Here is a 20744-nt window from a genome sequence, read left to right as displayed (position 1 = left end):
TTTATCTGCTTGTTTTACTATTATTAAGCTGCAATAGGACCCCATCCCTTTCATTATCTGATATTACTTCTCAATGGCCAAACTTGAACAGCAACTCAAAAAGTAAAATGATACTGCTCCTAATGTCCCAAGAGCAGACTGCTAAAACAGTAAAGTGATACCATTTACAGCTGCTGGAAGTAAGCATTTGGCTTAAAGACCTTTCATGTAATGAAATGTGTTTCAAAGCACCACACATGCACAAAGTATGCCACTAAAAGTAGCTCCAAGGTTACTGCACACAAAGGAACAGCAACAACCAAATAGCAGAATACCCAATGTCACCTTTATGAACCTGGTGACGAGGACAGAACCACTGACTAACTCCACTGCAGGGAAAGCCTTGCTCGAAAGGTATCTGTGAGTTGACTTTGATATAGACAATTTTGAAATAAACATTCTAATGAGGTTGTTAAGACCCTTAGACACAACCATAGAACACCATTCCTACTGCTATTGCTAAGACTAATTTAAAAGGAAATTAATATCTGAACCCCTCACTGCACTACAAATGTTTGAGGCATAAATACTGCAAGCTAAGAGCATCCTTTAGCTTGATACACTGGAGTTATAGTTAGGAATGATAAGATGGAAGAAATGAATGGTATTCCAAAGGTTTAATATTGGGAAAACCAATAACCAAAGTATTCTATTCAATAAAGCAAATGGAAATCCAGGAAGACCAAATAGGACTTTTAAAGGAAGATCAGAAAGTAATGAAATAACTGAGTGCAGCCTATTTCATGTGTTCAATATCGGTTTCATTTGTTTTTCAACAGTACTTTAATATTAAAACTTATAAAATGTATTTTAAATGTGATAATTATGATAATTTAAAAACCTAAAGAGCAAAGAGCCACAGAGTAGTCATATAGTCTCTAACAGTGCTGATCTTAAAGTATACCTTTACTACTGAGTATGCTCAGTGAAAAGCTGATCAATTTTGTTCAATAGCTGGAGTTCTATTTAATCAGAAATGCACATCATCACTCCCTATGGACTCCTTTGCACTCAAGATGCAGAACTAAAATGAAAATGCCCCCCCTTCTAAGACTTATCTTTCATTTAAATTGGGCAAAGATCAGATTTTGTGGATTGCTGAACCTATTTCTCACATATGGTCTTGTCCATTAGATTAATTTCACCAGCCTCAGAGGAACCAAACAAGTAAAAAATAAAGACTGAGCAAGCCAGCCACGGCACTTTGAGCTGAAGCATGTGCCTGTGACAGAGTGTGACCTACAGCACATTATGCAACTGATAGGCAGTGAAGATGGTGATCAGCCTTTTGTTTAAAATCTTGTCAGAAATACAATATATCACTTCAGAGGCCAGTTCCTCATTCCAGTGCACCAAGCAGCAAAGTTTCCAACAAAAACAGAATTACAAGATAAAAATTTAAAGGTAAAGAACAATATTCACAGGGAACCTTGTAAAACCTGGTCACTCAGTTTTATAGCTTAGCACATGCCATAAGCTATAAAAAGACTGGAAAAGAGAGACGGACACCCTACTCCCAGTATTCCCTACATCTTTTACTGGCTGAACAGCTACTCTTTCAGTGCCATCAAAATCACATAAGCATATAAATTGTTTTTTCAGTTAAACCATAGGATTAAATCTACCCTTATTCCTCAATCTTTTCAAAAGCTTTAAACACTTTGAATTACTCTCTTTTCATGTGCTTTCTTGTTCTGCTGTGCTACTACTTGTCATTTCAGGAAGTTGGCACTAGCTTTTCAAAGACCACTTCAGAACTGTGTTTTAGACCTATTATTGACATTTCTACCTCTTTCAGCTGTGCCACCACAACATCATGACAGACAGATACAATATACGGTCAATATATGGTAACTCAAGTCCCTAAAGAGCTACTGTTAATATAAAAAAAAACCTGATTAATTTTTACACTGGAGACAAAGCACATTAATCAACCTAATAGCAAGGCCTGGAAGCATTGTCAAATACTACTAAGATTACGAATTAGCCACCTTTTGAGAATTCTTCTAATGAGCTACCAAAAAAAAAAAAAAAACCAAACCAAACACCTAAAAAAGCCAAGGGATTTAGACAAAACTGTATCTTTACACATCTTTATTTTAAAGTAATCATTGGTTGTTGCTTTATAAATACATCACACTTCTTAAAGGAAAAGCTGACCTGTGGTTGACCCATTAGCCTCTTGCTGTAACTGCTGCACTTAAGTCTAGTTTCATGAAGGTCTCCTGGTATGTCAGCAAGAACTACTTTCCTAAGAACACAGTAGGACTGTATCCCTAAGTAATCTTAAGCAACATAAAAGTAATTTAATTCTCCAGAGCCTGCAATAGTTATAATTCTATTTTTAAATTTACATATTAAAACAAGGATATATTATAATTTGGTTTACGTACAAGAATAAACAAAAGGTAGTCTAAATTGAACACAACAGAAGTATATGACAAGTTTAGGGTTTTCAGGGGACAGTGTTTTGTTTTGGGGTTTTAATTGTATTAGCCTTTTCTCAATCAATCAAAACAGACTATTCTATAGGCTTAAGGAGCCAACCATTCCAAGTTGTTAAGCAATATTGTGGATTTGTGTAATAAGGTGAAATGCAGGACTGTGTGCTTTACTGAGTAACAACAAGAAATACAGGTAAGAAGGAGCAAGATATGGTGAGACAAACTTGGGCATTGCATTGAGCAAATATCTTGACATTTAACAATGCATGTATTGTTGTACAGTAACAAAGGGGAAGAGTTCAAAAAGAAATTTTCTGTCCTCTATTCTGAAAGCTCTGTCTTTCCTCAGGTTAGTCATAAAAATATAGAAAGAATATTCTGATTCTGTAGTTATAAACTTCACTTTAGCACAAAGCACAGCATCACCAGGGACATACATTTTAGTTACTGTGTAAATACCTGCTAAAATCAGAGGAAAAAATTAAAAATCACTTTGGAAGTAGTAATTTAGCTACATATGAAAGTCTCTCTTTTTATACTAGCACCACACAAGCACATCCATACAAGCAGAGTGCTAAAAAAGAAAGCAATATCAAATGAAGTTCTGCATGGACATGAAGATCCAAATGGCCAGCAGGTGGGCTTTGAAAATAACATACAGGAAGTACCCTGTATTAATGCTGGTGAGATGCTTCATCACTTGTGGATAACTGCACTTATCGCTGTTGTACCAGTCATTACCCCTTCAAACAAAGCAATTTACTTTATCAGGGAACACTGGACATCGGTTTGGATTTATGCCTGCAGGGTGTATATAAGTTCTTTGGGGAACACGGCCCTTTGAAACGTGAAAGACATTTCTCTTTGGTAATAACTGTTAATGAAATTACCTAATAAAACAGATTTCAATCACTAAGACTACAAAATTAAATTTGGTTTCATAGTATAAGCTGAACTTCACTGTCTGGGTTGCATTACTACAATAAGCAACAGGTTTGCACACTACATCTTATTGCAAGACCACATTCCTCAGTAACTTTTGTCAGTCTATTAGCTGAACTATTTCTTGCCTACTTTAAATTTTTATTGTTTTAAATTTCAAGTCACTTCTGCAAATAGCTATTATGAGTAACTTGAGGGCATACACGCTTGAATGAAGAAAAACCCAATTAAGGTTACCTGATGCTATCCACTCTGAAGAATTCTTAAAATTTTGAGGGAATTTCTGATATTTTCATATACTCTTTGTATATGGAAGAATCTCCTAAGCCAATCCACCTAATCTTTGATTTATTAATGTACCCTTCTTAAGTGTTGCAAATCATCAGTCCTTATCCTCAGAGAGATTTCAACAACCTACCAGAAACTCTTGACGAGCCTGGGAAAGGAGCATGCTACATCTAAAGCTCATGCCATACCTGCCACCTACACACACCTGGTCTCCTACAACACTAGAGCAGTGAAAAAGACAGGCAGGGTAAAAGAGCAAAATGTCTGCTCTCAAAACCAAAACACTTAGCACAGTTTCAGTACTCCAGCTCCCTTCCAATGGACAAGTTTCCTCCAGGAGTACGAGGACAGGCAGGTCCTTCTGTCAACCATTCTTTGTAAGCAGCATATGTGACTAACCACAGAACTTAAGGAAAAATAATATTTTCCTGAATCCTCACAGGAAGGATGTTGAAAAAGTTCCTGAAACTTTTTGCTTCAATTGAAAACTGCCAACTTTTATTGTCAGATAATACTATTAGCCCTGTAGATCAGACAATAACAAGAAATAATAAGTATACTGTCCCTGTCACCTCTTGTCCCTTTCTAGTTGCACTGAGGTCAATGCATTCTTGCTTCCCTTTACTTATTTGCCCACAGTGAGGAAAATTCTCCCTAAAAGCGCACAAGACAAACAAATAAACATGACAGGAAACAACCAGAAAAAGATATAAGTTAATCATACATAAAGAAACTCCTTATCTGTTGCAAAGCAAGCTGTATCAGGATCAGATTTTTCCTCAACTAATCTTCTTTAGAGTCTCACCAAAACACTACTGAAAGTAGTTTTCTGGGATCAAAATCCCAGAAACTAAAGCAGGAGAAAACTATTCCAAATATAACATACTTAAAAACAATCCCTTGTTTTAATTGCACAACTCCAAACTTTGGCCAACAAGGTTCCACAGAATTCAAGCCAAACCCATCCCCAACTGTACAGGTCTTACTAAAAAGAAAGTTGTTGTTCATATAGATCCTACCTTCTTTTACCAGTTAAACCAAGTTTCGTAGGAGAGAGTGCTGCTTGTCTCCGTGTTCTTTACTCTATTGATTGTTGTGTAAATATTAGGTTTCCTGCTTGTGGAGAAACTACTGCAAAGTTTCTTTCAGTTCTGTATGCACATTTCAAACTTGTGCACGGTTTAGAACAAGGAAGTTTATGTAATGTTCCTGAGAAAGTGCAGTACATCATGGCTCATTTTAATTCAGGTATGAATACATGACACAGATGAATTCACAAAACACTCCTTTCATCTGAAATTTAAGTAGTAACCCTTTTTCCCCTGAAGGTTTAAGCAGCTTTAAGTGATGAAATGATTATATTTTCCTGTTTCTTTAAAGCAGTTCTGGATAGAAACAGCTTAGGACGAATCTTTCCTGAATTTATTCAAATACAAATACACCATCAACCATAAGGATATTTGAATAAGTCATTCCAAAAGATCTCAATGTTCCCTCAGCTATAGAATATAATAATTTTAAACTTTGCTCAAAGCATTTTAGTATTACAGAACATAAAAGCATTTTGTCCCCAAAGGCCAAATTTTCAAGTACTAACTAAACCCAAATATCTGTTTGCAAAATCAAGAAATCTGTACATGCATCTGGAATATTCACCTATGTAAATGCAAACCTTTGACATAAATTTTTGGCATGCTGTTCATTACCAGTGCCCACCACAGAAACTCTTGCTTACCTGTAGAGTTGATTTCATCTTTCCTTTTTAAATTACTATCTTTAGGAGATATCATTGGGAAAGTGATGGCAGGGTACTTCTGTACTTATGGACTACCCTTCTTTACCAAGACACTTACTACAAATTCAGAGTCCTGTTCAAACACCCCCTTTCCAGGACCCTTTCTGACCCCCACTGCTGCCTCTTGCCCCTATGACTCCGAGCCCTGTGCCTGCTTCCTTGAGAGCAGGGTCACAGGCAGTCACTGCCACCAACAAGGCCTGGAAGTTTTTCCTCATCTGCCAGCATTTGTGTTGCTCAGCTCTTGCCAAAGTTTGTACCATACCTGGTGCACAAGTTTCCAAGTTTTATTGGGTTTCCCATCTCAGCAGATTGTCTCTCTTGGTGTAACAGAGCTGCATGTTCTGCATAAAGTAGTTTGATGGGTTAAAACTAGGGGTTTTTTTGGTTGAGTTTGGCAGGTTTGGTTTTTCTTTGGTTGGCTGGATTTTTCTTTTTGCTTTGTTTGTTTGTTTTTGTCAGGTTTTTTCCACTTTCTGAATAGACAGAATTTTCTCTTTTGTTTTCATCACATTGCAACTGTCTCCAAAGGCTTGATACCAATTTTTGGACTCTCACTTCTCTCTCTCAGCTTGTAAACCATTTTGCCAGAATTGTGCCAGCTTGACTTGCTATCTGCTAGCCAAGAGCTGCAGACAGATGATGCCTGGCCAGCATGGACTGCCCATTGCCTATGCCATGTTCCCTAGGAGTCAGGAACAGCCCAAGATTTTTAGGCTGTGTGCACTGCCCAGTAGCCATTTGCTGCAGACAATGTACAGCAGAGTGGCCCATCAGGTGGGTTGTCAGATGAGCCACACTGGAAAAGGAAAGACAAATGTGAATCTAAACATTACCATGATAATGGCAGCACAGGGAAAATATGTCTAGTGATGTTTAACAAAGCATCCTGAAGGCAGCATGGAAGGTGTGCACTGCTCCAACTTCAGACAGAATTAATATTTCTAAGTACAGATTGCTGCAATCAAGTAAATGAGAAACAAGAACAACCAAGTCACCAGATTTTTTCCAGGCTTCCTTGTTAAAACCTTCTACAACATGTATTTCTGTGCAGCACAGCAAATTATTACGGTGACTATATCTGAACATTCAAAATGACAGAGAAGCAAAGTCTAGAAAAATCAGAAAGCATTTCCCTACCACAAAGAACACAGCACCCAAGGTGTAAAATTATGATCACCAAACAAAACATAGAAACAGTGTCACAGACACATGTACTGAGAGAACAGAACAAGGGATAAATGCTTATGAAGTAGCTCTATTTGCTGTCCTGAAGCACATACAAACATGCAATCTAATTTGCTGAAATCTAATCCATTCAGCTAGACTAAGCTAAATACTGTACTAATCTTAAACTGTGCCTTACAAAAACACCTCTCCAGGTCACTTTCTTGTCTTTAGAAAGTTAAATAAGGTGACAGTAACCAAAAATTATGGTCAGTGGTTACACATCAGTTTTAGTTAAAAAAAGAGAGAGAAAAACAGTAATTTTAAAAGCAATGGAATCCTGTGAAATGGAATTTACCACAGCCCAAGGATGATCATACTTGCATATAGCGGAAAGTATTTCATAACATTCAATTTATAGCAAATGAGCACTCTATTATTATTTATTTCATCATCTGAAAAAACTACCAATGACATTCCTCCAGTTAAGGTTGCCTTGCATGAAAAAAAAAAAGGTAATTTAAAATGTTTTCTCCAAGTTAATCATCTAAATATAAACAGAGAGCATTTATGTTTTTGACCTAGCAAGGCATCTTAAGAGGAACTTTTTGAATGCATCATGCACACTTTTAACATTGCAGCTAAGCAATATACAGTATAATCTGCAACACATTAACATTTCAGAAGCTTAAAAATTTGAAGTTGTTCTTTAAAATGCACATGAAAGCATTCCCTGTTTCAAATGCTACTACTGTTTATGCTTATTGAAACTATTACATAACATAATATCAGTCAACAGGATTTAGCAGCAAAATGATAAAAGGAAATTAAAGACATATAATAATCCCGCATTAATTTTTTACAGTGAACCATCAGTATGCTCACAAATAAGAAAAATTTATTTTCATATTTAAGAAATATATTCTTCCAATGGGCTTACTAACAAGGAGTTTTATTTATAGCCTTCCTTCTGAAAATGTCACAATTACCATCTGAGCAAGGAAAAAAAAGATAAAGTTCAAATGCTGATTTTGGCATTTGTATTTCTCTGTCGCAGTTTACCTAAAGATAAAAAGTATCTAAAAAAACCAGATCACAGTCACCTACAGTGCTAATACTTCCTAATTTGACTGCTCAGCTCCTAAACTACAGCATATGAGCACAGCTTTCACTAATGGATTGCTATTAAAAATAAATCAGCTAAACGGTGCCTGTATTTCTCCTTCCCTACAGCTGGAGCAAGCATACAGCGTTCTATTATGCAGCTAGTTGAAAGACAGATTTCAACCTCCACATGGAATTACTTACCCAAAAGCATGTTTCTCTTCTACAGTTAGTTCAGCAGAAGAGAAAGTTCTGCACAATAGATCTAGCAAAGGGAATGTTCTCACAAGCTCCTTTTTGACTTGGTGCAAGGTCTGAGTTTGAACTCGAGCTGCTTAGAAATATGTCTTGTCCCATAAAGCTACTTCACTCCTATTGGTGAATGATACCTCTCCAGGCTATGCAGAAGTGATGCAAACGGGCAGTAGCTTGTGCCACCTTAACTTGAGGTAACAAAACCACAAAAAAAAAGGGAAAGTCATCAATTCACAGAAAGTCTAACATATTTTAATTTATCTGTCCTGAAGTTGGTTTTAAACTAGTTGTCTAGCTTTGACCAAGAGAAATACTCCCCACAGACTTAACACAGTGTATCAGGGAAAATCTAAATCGTAGGCTAAATTTAAGTTTTGCAAAAGTAAGTGTCCCATCTTTCCATAATGCTTGATTTCATCACAGCTGTATTTGCTCTGATACAAAGAGACTTTTTTTAAAGACATCCAAATAGGGAGATAGTTTGGGACTTTTATTTAGCTCAAAGACCAAACTGGACATGGAATAAAAACATTTAGAATGCTGCTGCTACCACGTCCACTAAAATCTACCACAGACTATTTGCTCAAAATTTAAATTAACCTCCCTATGAAGAGAAAAAAGGCCCATAATCTGAAAGCTTCTAACCGAAAGAGGAACCTTCCTAACCTGCAGCCGCTCACTTTGGGATATGGTGTGTCAGTATGCCACAACTGGGGTCTGCACAGAACTTCTAACAGACTTTTTTCAAGCACATCCTAGTAAGGATACTTGAGAAAAAGAGTTTTATTTATGGAAAAAAAAATACATCCAGGATCATTAGGAACAGATTTTTATCTGATGAAGTTTGCAGTTATGTCAGATAATTCCTCATGGAGAACTAAAGATTAGTAATCTATATAATTCTTCCACTTCAGTGCTTTGTGTTAAATATATGGAGTTAAGACTTACTTGATCTCCTAATTTGTTTTTTTTACGAAAGTGAAGGGATGAGAGGATGGGTAAAAGACAACACTGAAAAGTAAGCTAGTTTGAACAAATTTCCACATATCTAGAAATACTAGACAAATTTCTTGTGACAAGGTTAATTTTGTACCCAGTCCTGAATAAAGCATATTGTTCCAGTGACAACACTCTTCTCTTGTATGTGATTGTTGGTTACTCAAAACAGCACACGTGAAACTTTAGCTTAATCTTATTTTATTCTACAACCTCCTACTCCTCCCTTCCACTAAAAGGGGGTTACTCCGATAATTGCCTGCCAACATGACTTGGCAGTAATTACATAACTTTGTTACATGTCCAGAAATATTTGGTACTCCTGTTAAGAGTCTCCTTCTTAAAAAAAAAAAAAAAAATAAAAGGGAGGGGTGTGGGCACTGGTAACAGTGGAAAAAATGAATCAGCTTTGAAATAAAAAGGCAAATAAAAATGAAACCCAATTAAAAATAAACCTCTGATTTTTAAAGCAAATCTTGGAAGATGTGACTCATTCTCATTGCACACTTGGGATTGGCAACACCAAACTTCTATGAAACTTTATTTGGGTTTTATATAGAGTCTGATGACTTCACAAGATGACTAGTATTCCCAATAAATATTACGTTGTCTCATGCTGATAATAATATTAATAATTGTATGTTCTGTGAGGACCGAAGGAATTTATTTTTTTAAAATTTCTCTATTAACTGCAGAAGTGTCTCACATGGTCCATAAGCATGTAGTAGTAGGTTTATGCATTGCAGCAAGACAAAACAGCAAGGACTATATCTCCCTCAAACTGGGAGGCATACTTCCCTCATTCCCACCACTTGTTCAATGACTGTAATGTCTCTTTGTTGGCAATGTTTGATAGTTCCTGGTTAAAACCATTACAGTGCACTAGCATGCTCAGTTTTAACTGTTTATCTAGTTCAACGCATTGTAGATCCTTTCTATTTCCCTCTCAACAGCATATAATATCCTGTCTCACAGAAGACCAGACCCTTGTTGCAGCAGAAGGCCTTAGGACACACTAATCACAGATTTAATATTTTAGCCTGCCATCTAGCTCATATCTAAAGTGGGATCTCCAGTGCACAAAGTCACAGTTTTAATTCCTCCCCCTCTCTTTAAAACAACTGCTAACTCCCATCTACTCGACTAACACCCACTGTCCCAAGGTTTTGGAGATACCCTGAGTTCCATGTTTGTCCAAGAAGGCCTCTTCAGAGATCCATAACAGCACAGAATGCCCCTTCACACTACTAGCATGATGGTCTTTCTAGGTATGAGGGCACGCAATGCACTTGTCAAGTACAAAACAGAGGAGGGCGAGGAGGAAAGCAGGGTGACAGCACCTCCTCTTGGAACACTAGTCTGAGGTGATCACGCAGCTCCAGCATTACAGATGGTGCTAAAGAGCTAAAGAAGTCACAAGGGTAAGGACAGGTGGCTGGAAGAAACAGTGGAATTCAGAAGAGGAAGGTGGTGAACGGGAAAGGTTTACAGACAGTAATATGTATGAGAGGAAAGTAATGAAAGGGCAAATGTTATTATAACAGAAGGAGAGATGAAAAGAAAGCGAAAACATTAAGATGAAAGTGGAACAAGGAACAAAGCAAGGAACAATGGTAAATTAAACATAAAAGTGAATGCATTTTTTTCCAAGAAGCTATCAGGCGCTGACCTTCCAGAATAATACAGAGTGGTACAATGTTCACTGTGTCATACCTACCACCACACATCTAAATAAGGGGAGGAGAGCAAGCACAAAAGCAGGCACACTAGAACCACAGAGCAATGACAAAGGAAAGACTTCTTGAAGAGATTATCTGAAGGCAACTGCACTCAGGTCTCATTCACAAGCAGCTCCTGTAGTCAAAGAAAGAAAAGCTGACATACAGCTCAACTGCTAAGATGCTGAGATTGTGGCGCTTTTTTCATGTTTTAAATTCCCCGCCCTCCCTGTATCTTCTCTCTTGTATCTAGAGGCTGGAGAAGCGACATTTTGAGCACTTGTAATACATTATTTACTATCTCTAGCTAACAACTTCTAATTACAAACTGAAGTCAGCCAGAATGCATCAACTTATACAAAAAACACAGTGTTTACACTTAGATTCTTTCTACGTTCATGCTTTCCTCCCACATTGCTTTGATATAACTCTCCCTAGTAGACTGAGGTATGACATGCTCATATTTTGGCTGATGTTTAGAAACTTGGAGAATTGTACTGTTTGGATGTCACTGAAGAAAAATGGACTGTGTATGTAGATGTGGTGTATTTTCAGCTTGATCAGCAAGAAAAATCATCTTTACAAGAAGTCCAAAATTTAGCAGTTTGGACTTCTGTAGAGATTAGTGTCAAACAGCAATAATAGCATTCTACTGTCAAATTCATAAAAGGTTTCTCTGCACAGCCATGCTTGGATCCTTTCGGTTGTCCTTTGCTTTTTGTGCACAAACAACTCTAGAAAACAAATGGGCTACATCTAGTAAAAACATAAAGTTAAGAAAAAAGACAAAACTTAGTAGCCAAGGTTTGACCTTATTGTTATTGTACTACCTATCGTGATTTTTAATCCTCAGCTTTTCTCACTAAATATTTTTGCATATATGTTGTAACAGGAGCATTTTGCTACTTAAAATCACAGCTAGAATGAAGATCACTAATAACTCAATGAATTTATAATGATATGTGTAATATCACACTAATGAATTACAAGTACCCTCCATTTAAGACATTGACTTAAACCAATGACCAGTAAGTGAAAGGAAGGACCTTTTTTCAATAAAAAACACAACTACCCTACCTCTTGTCATAAAGGATCAGCACCAGTAATCCAAATTTTATGAAGTGCAGGTAGTGCCAAATCCCACACTTTACTTCTAAAATTCAAGGCAGTAATCAAAGCCAAGGTGAGGTAACTTTGTCAGGAAAATACTGAAACCTCTGAATACATGTCAAACATGTTGGGGAATCTGCTGGCCACACTTGAGTGGTATTTTAATACAAAACACTTAATACAATGCCTAAGAATCATCCCAGTTTGAAGGAGAAAAACAAGTTAGAAGTGAGGTAAAACAACCTGATCCTACTATACAGGCATACTGGAACAGTCAAAAGATGTGGTCAAGCATATGACCAGTGAGTAACAGTCAAATCCCTTTCTCAGTAGATAAATTTCACAAGACATGACAAACTCCCAGAGCTTTCTAGAAATTTCTCAGAATAGAAAAGCATTGAACCAAAGCAGTTCAATTGTTCTCCTCTGAGTCTTTTCCGCTTATCAAGTTAATTACAGTGAATTGTAATACATACAGACACAGATTCAAAGCAGAGGCAAGCAACTGCAGTCTCCCAAACTCTTAAATCATAACCCCCACCAGCACATAAGCACATATATGTATTACACCTCTTCTTTTTCCTGTTGTCCAGCCCTCACTGTTAAGTTTTGCTCTAAGAGGATTTAGAAAAGCAACATTTCATTCTGCCCCGGTTTATGGATAAGGCAGATCTCTCGTGGTAAACATGTACTTGAAATGTACATAAAAGGACTATTAGAAACTACCAGCTCATGCTGGTATCTCATTACTTGTGCTTACTTGAAGCAAATTCCGCTTATTGCTACTTGCCTGTATATCTACACCCAGATGCATCAAACTTACACGCATGGGCCTATACATCTCATTAAACTTAGCACTCTGTATTCTGTTGCATGCCAAATGAAATAATAAAACAGTATTCCTCTTCCAGTTTATGGTAGTCAGAAAAAGAAAACATAATTATGGCATTACATTCCAGCTCCTTAGATCTTAGTTTTGCTCTTTGGTGTGACACTCCATCATGAGAGGTGACTTACATTGCACCTGCAAAGATGACATTTTAACTTAAACAACTCCTCCCAGGACACAGGTGAGATGACAAATGTATTCCCCTTTCATGGAGCACATACTTAGCAACCAGATGTCACACCGTTTAAGACATGCACTTTTGTCATTGTAAGGAACGGGGCAGCTGTAAGAACTGAGTGTCAGTTTAATTCTCCCCCTGAACACGGACCTTCACAGACAAATTCTTAAATCTTTCTGCAGCCTCAAGGACCACAACAGGTCCTACAGGTATACAGTCTTCAATGTCCTAACAAATATCAAAGGCATGACACGCCAGCTATAAATGTACAGCAAAACCTACTTTTGTTCAAGCCATTAATCACCATTGCCCCAACTCACTTGCTATTTTGATCCAAGAATTTGTCATTATAAGGTCTAGATGACAGCAAGTGTTTTAGGATTCATCCCAGTGAGTAGCTACTTCACTGCAGTTGGAAAAAAGAGAACAACCTTACTTTTGTGTTTTCTCCAAACACTGGAGAAGAGGAATGTTTCGCAGGCAGTATATCAGGCACCTTTAACCCTTTCTCTTTATCATGAGCACAGATTCTGGAAGACTCATAACTTTTCAGTTCTCAAACGCCACTTTCATTGCACTTCTATTTAGCCTTCACATAAATTTATAATTGGAAAAATGATATATTTGGAAATGGCAAAAGCTTAACAAACATATATATGTATCTCTGCCAGCTTTTGCTTCCAAAGTTCAAATACATGTACATTTGTCATAATATTAACGAAAAAGAGTTCCTAAATAATGTGAACAATGGGAAATCAGAGAGCTTAAGCAGCTGCAAGCTTGTCTAAAAAATATATAAAAGATCCCTGATTATTTCTGACTATGTGTATTACAGTAATGGTGAGAGGTGTCAAATGACATCAAGTTCCACAGTACCAAGAGCTCAACATACACAAGTTAAGAAAGATCCTTGACCTAGGAGATTATAGTTCAAGTAAGTAATACCAGAAAGAGATACATATGGCAAGTACATCAAGTTTTATGTAAAGTAAATTAAAGTATCTGTGAATTTCCTGAAGTTAAAAAGAAAGTATGTGATATGTCCTGCTTCATAACGACAAATCTTCTCTACTAAGCATGTTCTATTCTGATCATCTTTCTTAGTTCAGACATCTTAACTGGAGCTGAAAAACTGTTATTCCATCAGAACAGATAAATCCCAGTGACATTACTCCTGAAATATAAATCTCTTTTTTTTTTTTTTTAAAGTCATGACGGACCATTAAAAAAAATCTGAACACACAAAAAAAATCCCTCAACAGTCCAATGCCATTTGCAAAGCACTTTGTCACTGTGGAAGAGGCAACACATGCTCCAGAAATTCCCCAGTTCTAGTGCAAAGTATTGCATGATCAGGCTAAGGAAACTTTTGGGCTTAAACAAAAGCATAAGTGCTTTCAGGGAAAAAGGGAAGAGGAAATGGGAGCAGAGGACACAGACTGAGGTTGCTGAAAGAACTGTCTACAGCTTGGGCAGGGGAGCACATTGTGGCTTATGTTTATACCAGTAAGAGCTACTGTCTGATTTCTAAGGAAAATATTTGACTTCAATGTCATGAATACCTTGAAAAAAAGTCTTTAACTTGAAATCCACTCTTTTGACACCAGAAAATACAATAAAGGTTGTGGGAGAGGAGCAATAACAAATTCCACGTAGATAACTTTCTTTTTAATTGGCATGCTTCTCTCTCTTGTTAAGGGATAATAGGCATTAGCAAGTCATCAATTCAAATGACATAAATGAAAGCAGAGTAGGTCACAGTCACAAAAATGTTAGATTAATGATACAAAAATGAGAAAGGCATTAACACCAATGTGAAAAAGCAACTTTAAGACAGCCTTCTGAGACATTATTTAGTTTGAAAACATATTCAAATCCCTCAAATGACTAAAAGCCTCAGGAACTGATTAAAAAAAAAAAATAAAAGCCAACAGCAAACATACACACTCTTTGCAAGGACTAATATCCAAAAAGTAGGCAGGAAGCATCAAGACAGTTTTACTTTTATGGTGACAGAAAATGGAGCCCTAAGAAATAAGTGACACATCCAGGTACATCATAATATGAGTTGACATCTCAAACTTCATTAACCCCCTATTTTAAGAGCCATCTCATAAAAATTATTCTTCTGTCCTTCTCCCTCTCCCTGAAGTGTTTCAGAACAAATTTCTAAATTAGAAACAGCAACATAGAATAGACAAAAAACATCTGATGAACTGATTTGTTTCATTTTCCTTTTTAAGGAGATAATGATACATTGATCAACTGAAGCTCACATTTTTGGCAGGACAAGTCTTTTTTGTAAATAGTATTCAGAGCTGATGACAACACTGAGCCAGTGACTTGTTAAAATTTGTCCTAGTGATGACCCCAAATTACCTTCTGATGTCTGAGTTTTTGGTTATGAAAAGAGTAGCATCCTGATGCAAGAAGAAACAGGAAAAGAAACTAAACCATATCAAGAAACACCATCCCTGACTCACAGGCTTGCTAATAAGGGAGCTCTTATTGGCAGACTTATCCGAGATATTAATACCTCTTTCTGTTCATATTTTAACTTGGTCCATCTCCCACCATCCTTCTCCCTCCCTGAATGGACATTCTCATTTAATGGCAGGGTACAACAGGAAGCTCCTACAGATGAAATCACTGCTTATAAAACCCAGGGCTGGAAGCCTGTACAGCCTAGCTCTAACCCAGGGCTTTCAACTGTACTCAAGTATAAAACAGTGTTCAACCAGAGCCATAAAACTGAGGCTGAGGAAAGTCTCCTGCCTTCGGGGGCTGAGTTGCTTAACTGGCACAATCCAAGAAACATGATTTATACCCACACTCTGTAAATGTGAAGTGAGATGTCTGTTCTTCTGTGGACTGTGTATTGGCTCCAGTCTTCTCCCACACAGCCTCTTCAAGTTGGAGAGGAACTGCACATTCCCCAGGCTGCCTACCCTTCAATCCTTCCTCTGTTTACCACTTTCTCTCTGTTTTTCTTTTCTTGGTCTTTCCATCTATCCTTTCTTTATTTGATTCACACTCCACTGTGCATAATAACTATGATCATACTGGTCTCTCTTCTTTTCTTCTTTCTTCTTGCACACCGAATCCTTTTCATTTTTGGTGCTGCTTGAGTTAGCACCTGGGGGTTTTTCAGTTGCTTGTTTTGTTGTTGTTTGGTTTTTTTGTTCTTCATTTTCCCCTCCCCCCAGGTTTGCACAATACCTAATCCTGGAGTCTCCGTTTCAGTATTTCTGCAAAACATCAGATCAGTGACACCCACTTCAGAGCCAGCTGGAAAGAAAGTACACTCTTGCATCACTGTAACTATGTTGCAGACCATGGAAAGGAAGAAAGCTGTAAGCAATGGAACCACCCAGCACACAAGAATCCTCGTCAGGGTTATTTTGGACGTGGAAGATGCACGTGAGAAGCTGATCCAGGGCTCTGCACTTCACGGGTTTGTTCCTGTGGTCAGGCAGTTGAATTCCAGTGCAGTAGGGCACAGTCTGCTATAATATATTTCTTCTGAAGCAGATGAATGTTGTTACTCTACAATGAGACCAGTCTCTCAGAGCATGGTGACAAGTAGTAGCTCATTTTTATTTCAGCCTTAGGTGTGAAAGCCAATTAAACTGTTTAAGTGACACAAGACACAGGGTTAATTTTTCTTGGCAGTCAGCCCTCTCTTTCTACAAAGTCATCGAATTGTGTACATGGGCTTCGCAGAGATGGCATGTGTTCAGACACATCAGAATTAGAAGCAGATTTACACCTGTTAAAATCCATCCCTAAAGGTTTGCAGGTTCACAGATGCACACAGTCATTCAAATATTTCTGAGACTCCATAAGTATTTATATCTACTATAAACATAAGCATATGCTCCCAAAGCTGTGTGTGAACAAGTGCAAGATATACAGAAGCTTGGTTGAAAATTTCCAGGCATTGGATAGAAGAAAAACAATCCACCTCAACTCCAGGAACAGTGCTGCAGCAGTGCCTTCACTCTCAGACCTCCACCTATACCATTTGATGGAAAATTCCATCAGTTCGCTCTGCAGCTTCCAAAGCTAGCAGTTCTAAAAGCATCACAGGAATTGTGTAGGTTATGTTGCTACAGCTCAAAAATCATAGTGACATCTCAGATCAATTACTTCATCTTGAAATATTAACTCTGAACCACGTTATATTTTATAAGCATTCCTTACAGGTCATATTTGCAATGTATACATGACATCCTCTACTTCTCAATCTGGATAAAATACTAATCTTGAAATTTGAACCTCTAAGATTCTTAGCTGATACCTTAGCTGCCTTTTATCACATGCATTTAGATATGTATTTCCTTCAGGGCATTTGAGATGTACCAGTTTTATCCCTTTGGGACAACTTGCTCACATAGGACATTCTTTCTTTAACAGTGTACTCAGTCAGCTAATCCAAGTTCTCTGAAGATACTTAAAGCCCTGAGAGCATTAAGTAAGGTCATTCCAGGCATCTGCTATGAATTTTGAAGCAACCTAATTTAATTAATAATAGACTGAAGTAATTTTGATTTGTTCAATCAGAATGGCATGTATTTTCAACGATTTTCTTGAGACAAATTTGTTTGGACTTCAACAGATTGACAGCACTGCAGTGTGCCACCTTTTTGGCAAAGTACCAACATATTGCACTGCATGACAGGATGCAGATTTATGCCCATAAAAACATAAATGAGTTTTTAATTGTCATACAGAAAACAGATAAGCTTCACAATGTATTTTTTTTAAACAGACATGCATGGGCATTTTTCATTTAAAAATCTTATTCAAATTAAGTTATTTTAATTGCATTCTTAACTAAATAAAAATATCAGAAGTGTAAAGCCATTTGACTAAGCCTAATCTGATGATTATTCCTGAGGGCTATTTCACTATTATCTGCCACTCAACCCAGTTTCTCAAAGCACTGAGCCTCTGAAATTGTACAGAAGCCAAAAGAAACTGCAGATACTGCATCCTTGGGAAACTAGGCCAGCTGTCTTTCTGGGACTTGCAATTCTTCAGCTTCACCTCAAGTTTAAGTCTGAGAAACCCTTAAAAGAAATCACAACCCAAGTTCTCTTTAAATGACTGGTACAGAACCACAACTGCAATCACACCTGCTTATACAGTACTAATTCAGTCTGCCCTGATAGGCTGGTTTCCTAAAAAAAATACAGGCAAGACCTACTCCAGTGAATGAGGTTTACATCTGTCCTGCTTGCAAAACAGATTTTATTAAGCAAGCCAGTTCACTAGGGAAGCTTTGTGCATTGGTACACAATGAAACACGAACAACAAGCATTCAGGAAAAGATGAACTAAAAGCAGCTGAATGAGATGAACTTTGCAGTACAGCCAGTATCCCCTTTAGCCACTGAGCATTTTGGCAACTAACAGCACTTAAACATGATTTAATGGAAATCAGAAACTATTTACTTTGTCTTTCAAATACATAAAAGTTTTTTTACACTTTCCTTGAAAAAGTACTCCAGATAAATCAAAATTTCATCTCAAGGTTTGTCATCTCTGCCACTGTACCAAATTATTCCCAAGTCTCTCACTTTTCAAAGTTATGTCTGGCCTCCTGGGCTCAGCAAAAAAAAGTGGTGGACATCACTCAATATTTTCCAGTTTAATAAAATCACAATAGTTGTGTTCTTAAATAGAAAGCTGAAAGTTTAGAAAAGCAGTTTTAATTGACTTAAGCAAAAGACCACTTTCTGTAAATGAGTCAGTTTTTGAAGTCTGCTCATTTTGACAGCTGTAGAATCATACTAAACATCTGGAAAAGGTAAGTTATATCATAATGACTATCAATATATTTAAAATTACAATAAGATCACTTCTATGTCTCCTTTAGCAACAAATTATATAATAAATTGATTGTATAAATAAAATATCAAATTACATAAATGATAAAATTCCTTTCCCTCCTCTTTTTCTTTTTTTTTTAATACGGACTTATGTCCATAATGTTCTTATAAACCATTCCAAAAATCCTCAGGGTAGCAGCAATCATTTGATAGGATCACAGTGGAGAAAAATGCTTTTACACCCACCCCCAGTGCTCCAATGGAAATCAATTACCACATATCAGGATCACCACGTTAGTGAAAATGAGACTATATGACCTGTAAAAGACCTACCAGGCAGCAGACGAAGCCAACACCTGCCTGCAAATCCAACCGAGTGACATTAAAGCCCTTCATTCACATGTTTTTACATCTTCCTTCAGGTCAGGCTCGTGAAGAAGTTAAACGTGGTTTAGTCAATGAACTTGGGATAGAAAAGTCATCTGCTTCTTGTTTCTCCAAACCAGCTGACTGGTGCAGCAGCTACCTGCAACTCAGTGATCTGCACTACTCCAGGTCACTACTTTGCTGGGTTTCTGCTTACCTGGGACGTTCCCCTCAGGTGCTCTGCAGACATGATGAGCATCTAGAAATACAGCTGCACAGAGCAGCCTGCAAGGCTGGATCACACTGTCTCATTTTAAAGGCAGATGAATAATGGTGGACTGTATTTTAATGTCATTTTGACCTCCTCCTGCAATATACAGAAATATCTGTATTGTCTGGGTAGATTAATGGGGTAGCTTGAGTTTGTTGCCTGCACTACAGCATTGCTGGTTAAAACAACCTTAACAAGCGTCTTCACTTAGGAAGGAGGCAGTGTGAGAAACAACCTTGCCCACTCCCAACGTACCTGCAATAATTTAATCAGGGTATTATTTTACTATTTCTGTATTTGCACATATTTCCACACCCATTGGTCTACTGAGCATGTCAGATATCTCCTTTCATTTCACCAGTTTCAGAGGAAAATTTAATGGGTACAAGGTGGTTAAGTAGACTTAGTAGAAGAGGAGAAGAAATGGTTGATCTTAGAATAACTTAACCTTAGGTTTCCTCTTCTCAATTTCATATTATTTAGCTAAAAAATAACATCTTTAAGAATTTTCTTCAAAAAATTTATTCCTTAGAAGGAATTTTGAGAAAGAGTAAAACCGACTGGAATTCTACAGAAAACACCACACATACAGGTAAATGAGTGATTCCTTTGGCATCTCAAATCACCAAATATATGTTGTATATGAGAAAATAACTGATTTAGAAAGAAGTATAGGTTTCACATAAAAGGTAACTCACAGAAAGGAAAAGCCCTGTGTAATTAACTTAATGTCAAATACTACAAGACAGGAATTTTACATCATTCAAAACCGATGTGAAGAATACAGACCAATATCCATCCTGTCCCAGACCATATTCTCTCTTTAGGGGTTTAACCTACACAGGGCAGCCATTCTCAAATACATCACGAGAAAGATGTACCTCCTGAACCTAGAAAAGGACCCTTACAGAAAATTTCTAGTGTATTTGGAAATAAACTGCAATTGTCTGCCATCAATGTAAATTAACATGAAAGACTGTCAGCAACAGAACCATGAAATATTAATATTTCCACATTAAGAAATGAGCAGAAAGGTAACTCATTAATTTTTTTCTTGGACATCTCTGAACAGTCACACAAGCACTCTTCTGTCTGTCCCTCCCAAACAGTTCCTGTTAATTTGTTTCAGTCAGCATTGCTGGCTCCTGACAAGAGAAAAACTGACTAATGAGACAAGTGTTCCTTACCAGAGCCAGATTTGGATCTAGACTGAAACTTGAGAGGCAAAGAAGAGCCAGAGCATCTTTGTCACAATCCTTCATATAACCTTCTACTTTCATTTATGAAGGTTGACCAGCGACATGAAGACTAGCACCAAAATATATCTTTTGCAACTTCACATATTCATT

At 37.3% G+C, this 20744-nt stretch overlaps 1 protein-coding gene across 12 annotated transcripts in view; it reads right to left on the bottom strand.

The window, feature by feature from the left end:
- ZNF385B (zinc finger protein 385B) overlaps positions 1-20744 on the bottom strand; it is a 164075-nt gene that overhangs the window by 79430 nt on the left and 63901 nt on the right. For 3 of the 12 annotated variants that reach the window (XM_032693735.1, XM_032693734.1, XM_032693733.1), the window contains exon 2: positions 19342-19491. The exons of 7 other annotated variants lie outside the window; for them this stretch is intronic. Coding sequence is in view for 1 of the 5 variants with exons in the window: in XM_032693732.1 (XP_032549623.1) it covers positions 7984-7993 (10 nt within the window). In the remaining 4 variants the exon portion in view is untranslated. Of the gene's footprint in view, positions 1-4732; positions 4847-7983; positions 8218-19341; positions 19492-20744 lie in introns of those variants that run through there. 2 more of the 12 variants (XM_032693732.1, XM_032693737.1) reach the window with 2 other exon arrangements.

The sequence above is a fragment of the Chiroxiphia lanceolata genome, chromosome 7, assembly GCF_009829145.1.
Source record: "Chiroxiphia lanceolata isolate bChiLan1 chromosome 7, bChiLan1.pri, whole genome shotgun sequence".
Lineage (NCBI taxonomy): Eukaryota > Metazoa > Chordata > Aves > Passeriformes > Pipridae > Chiroxiphia > Chiroxiphia lanceolata.
This window is presented reverse-complemented; position numbering and strand designations above follow the sequence as displayed.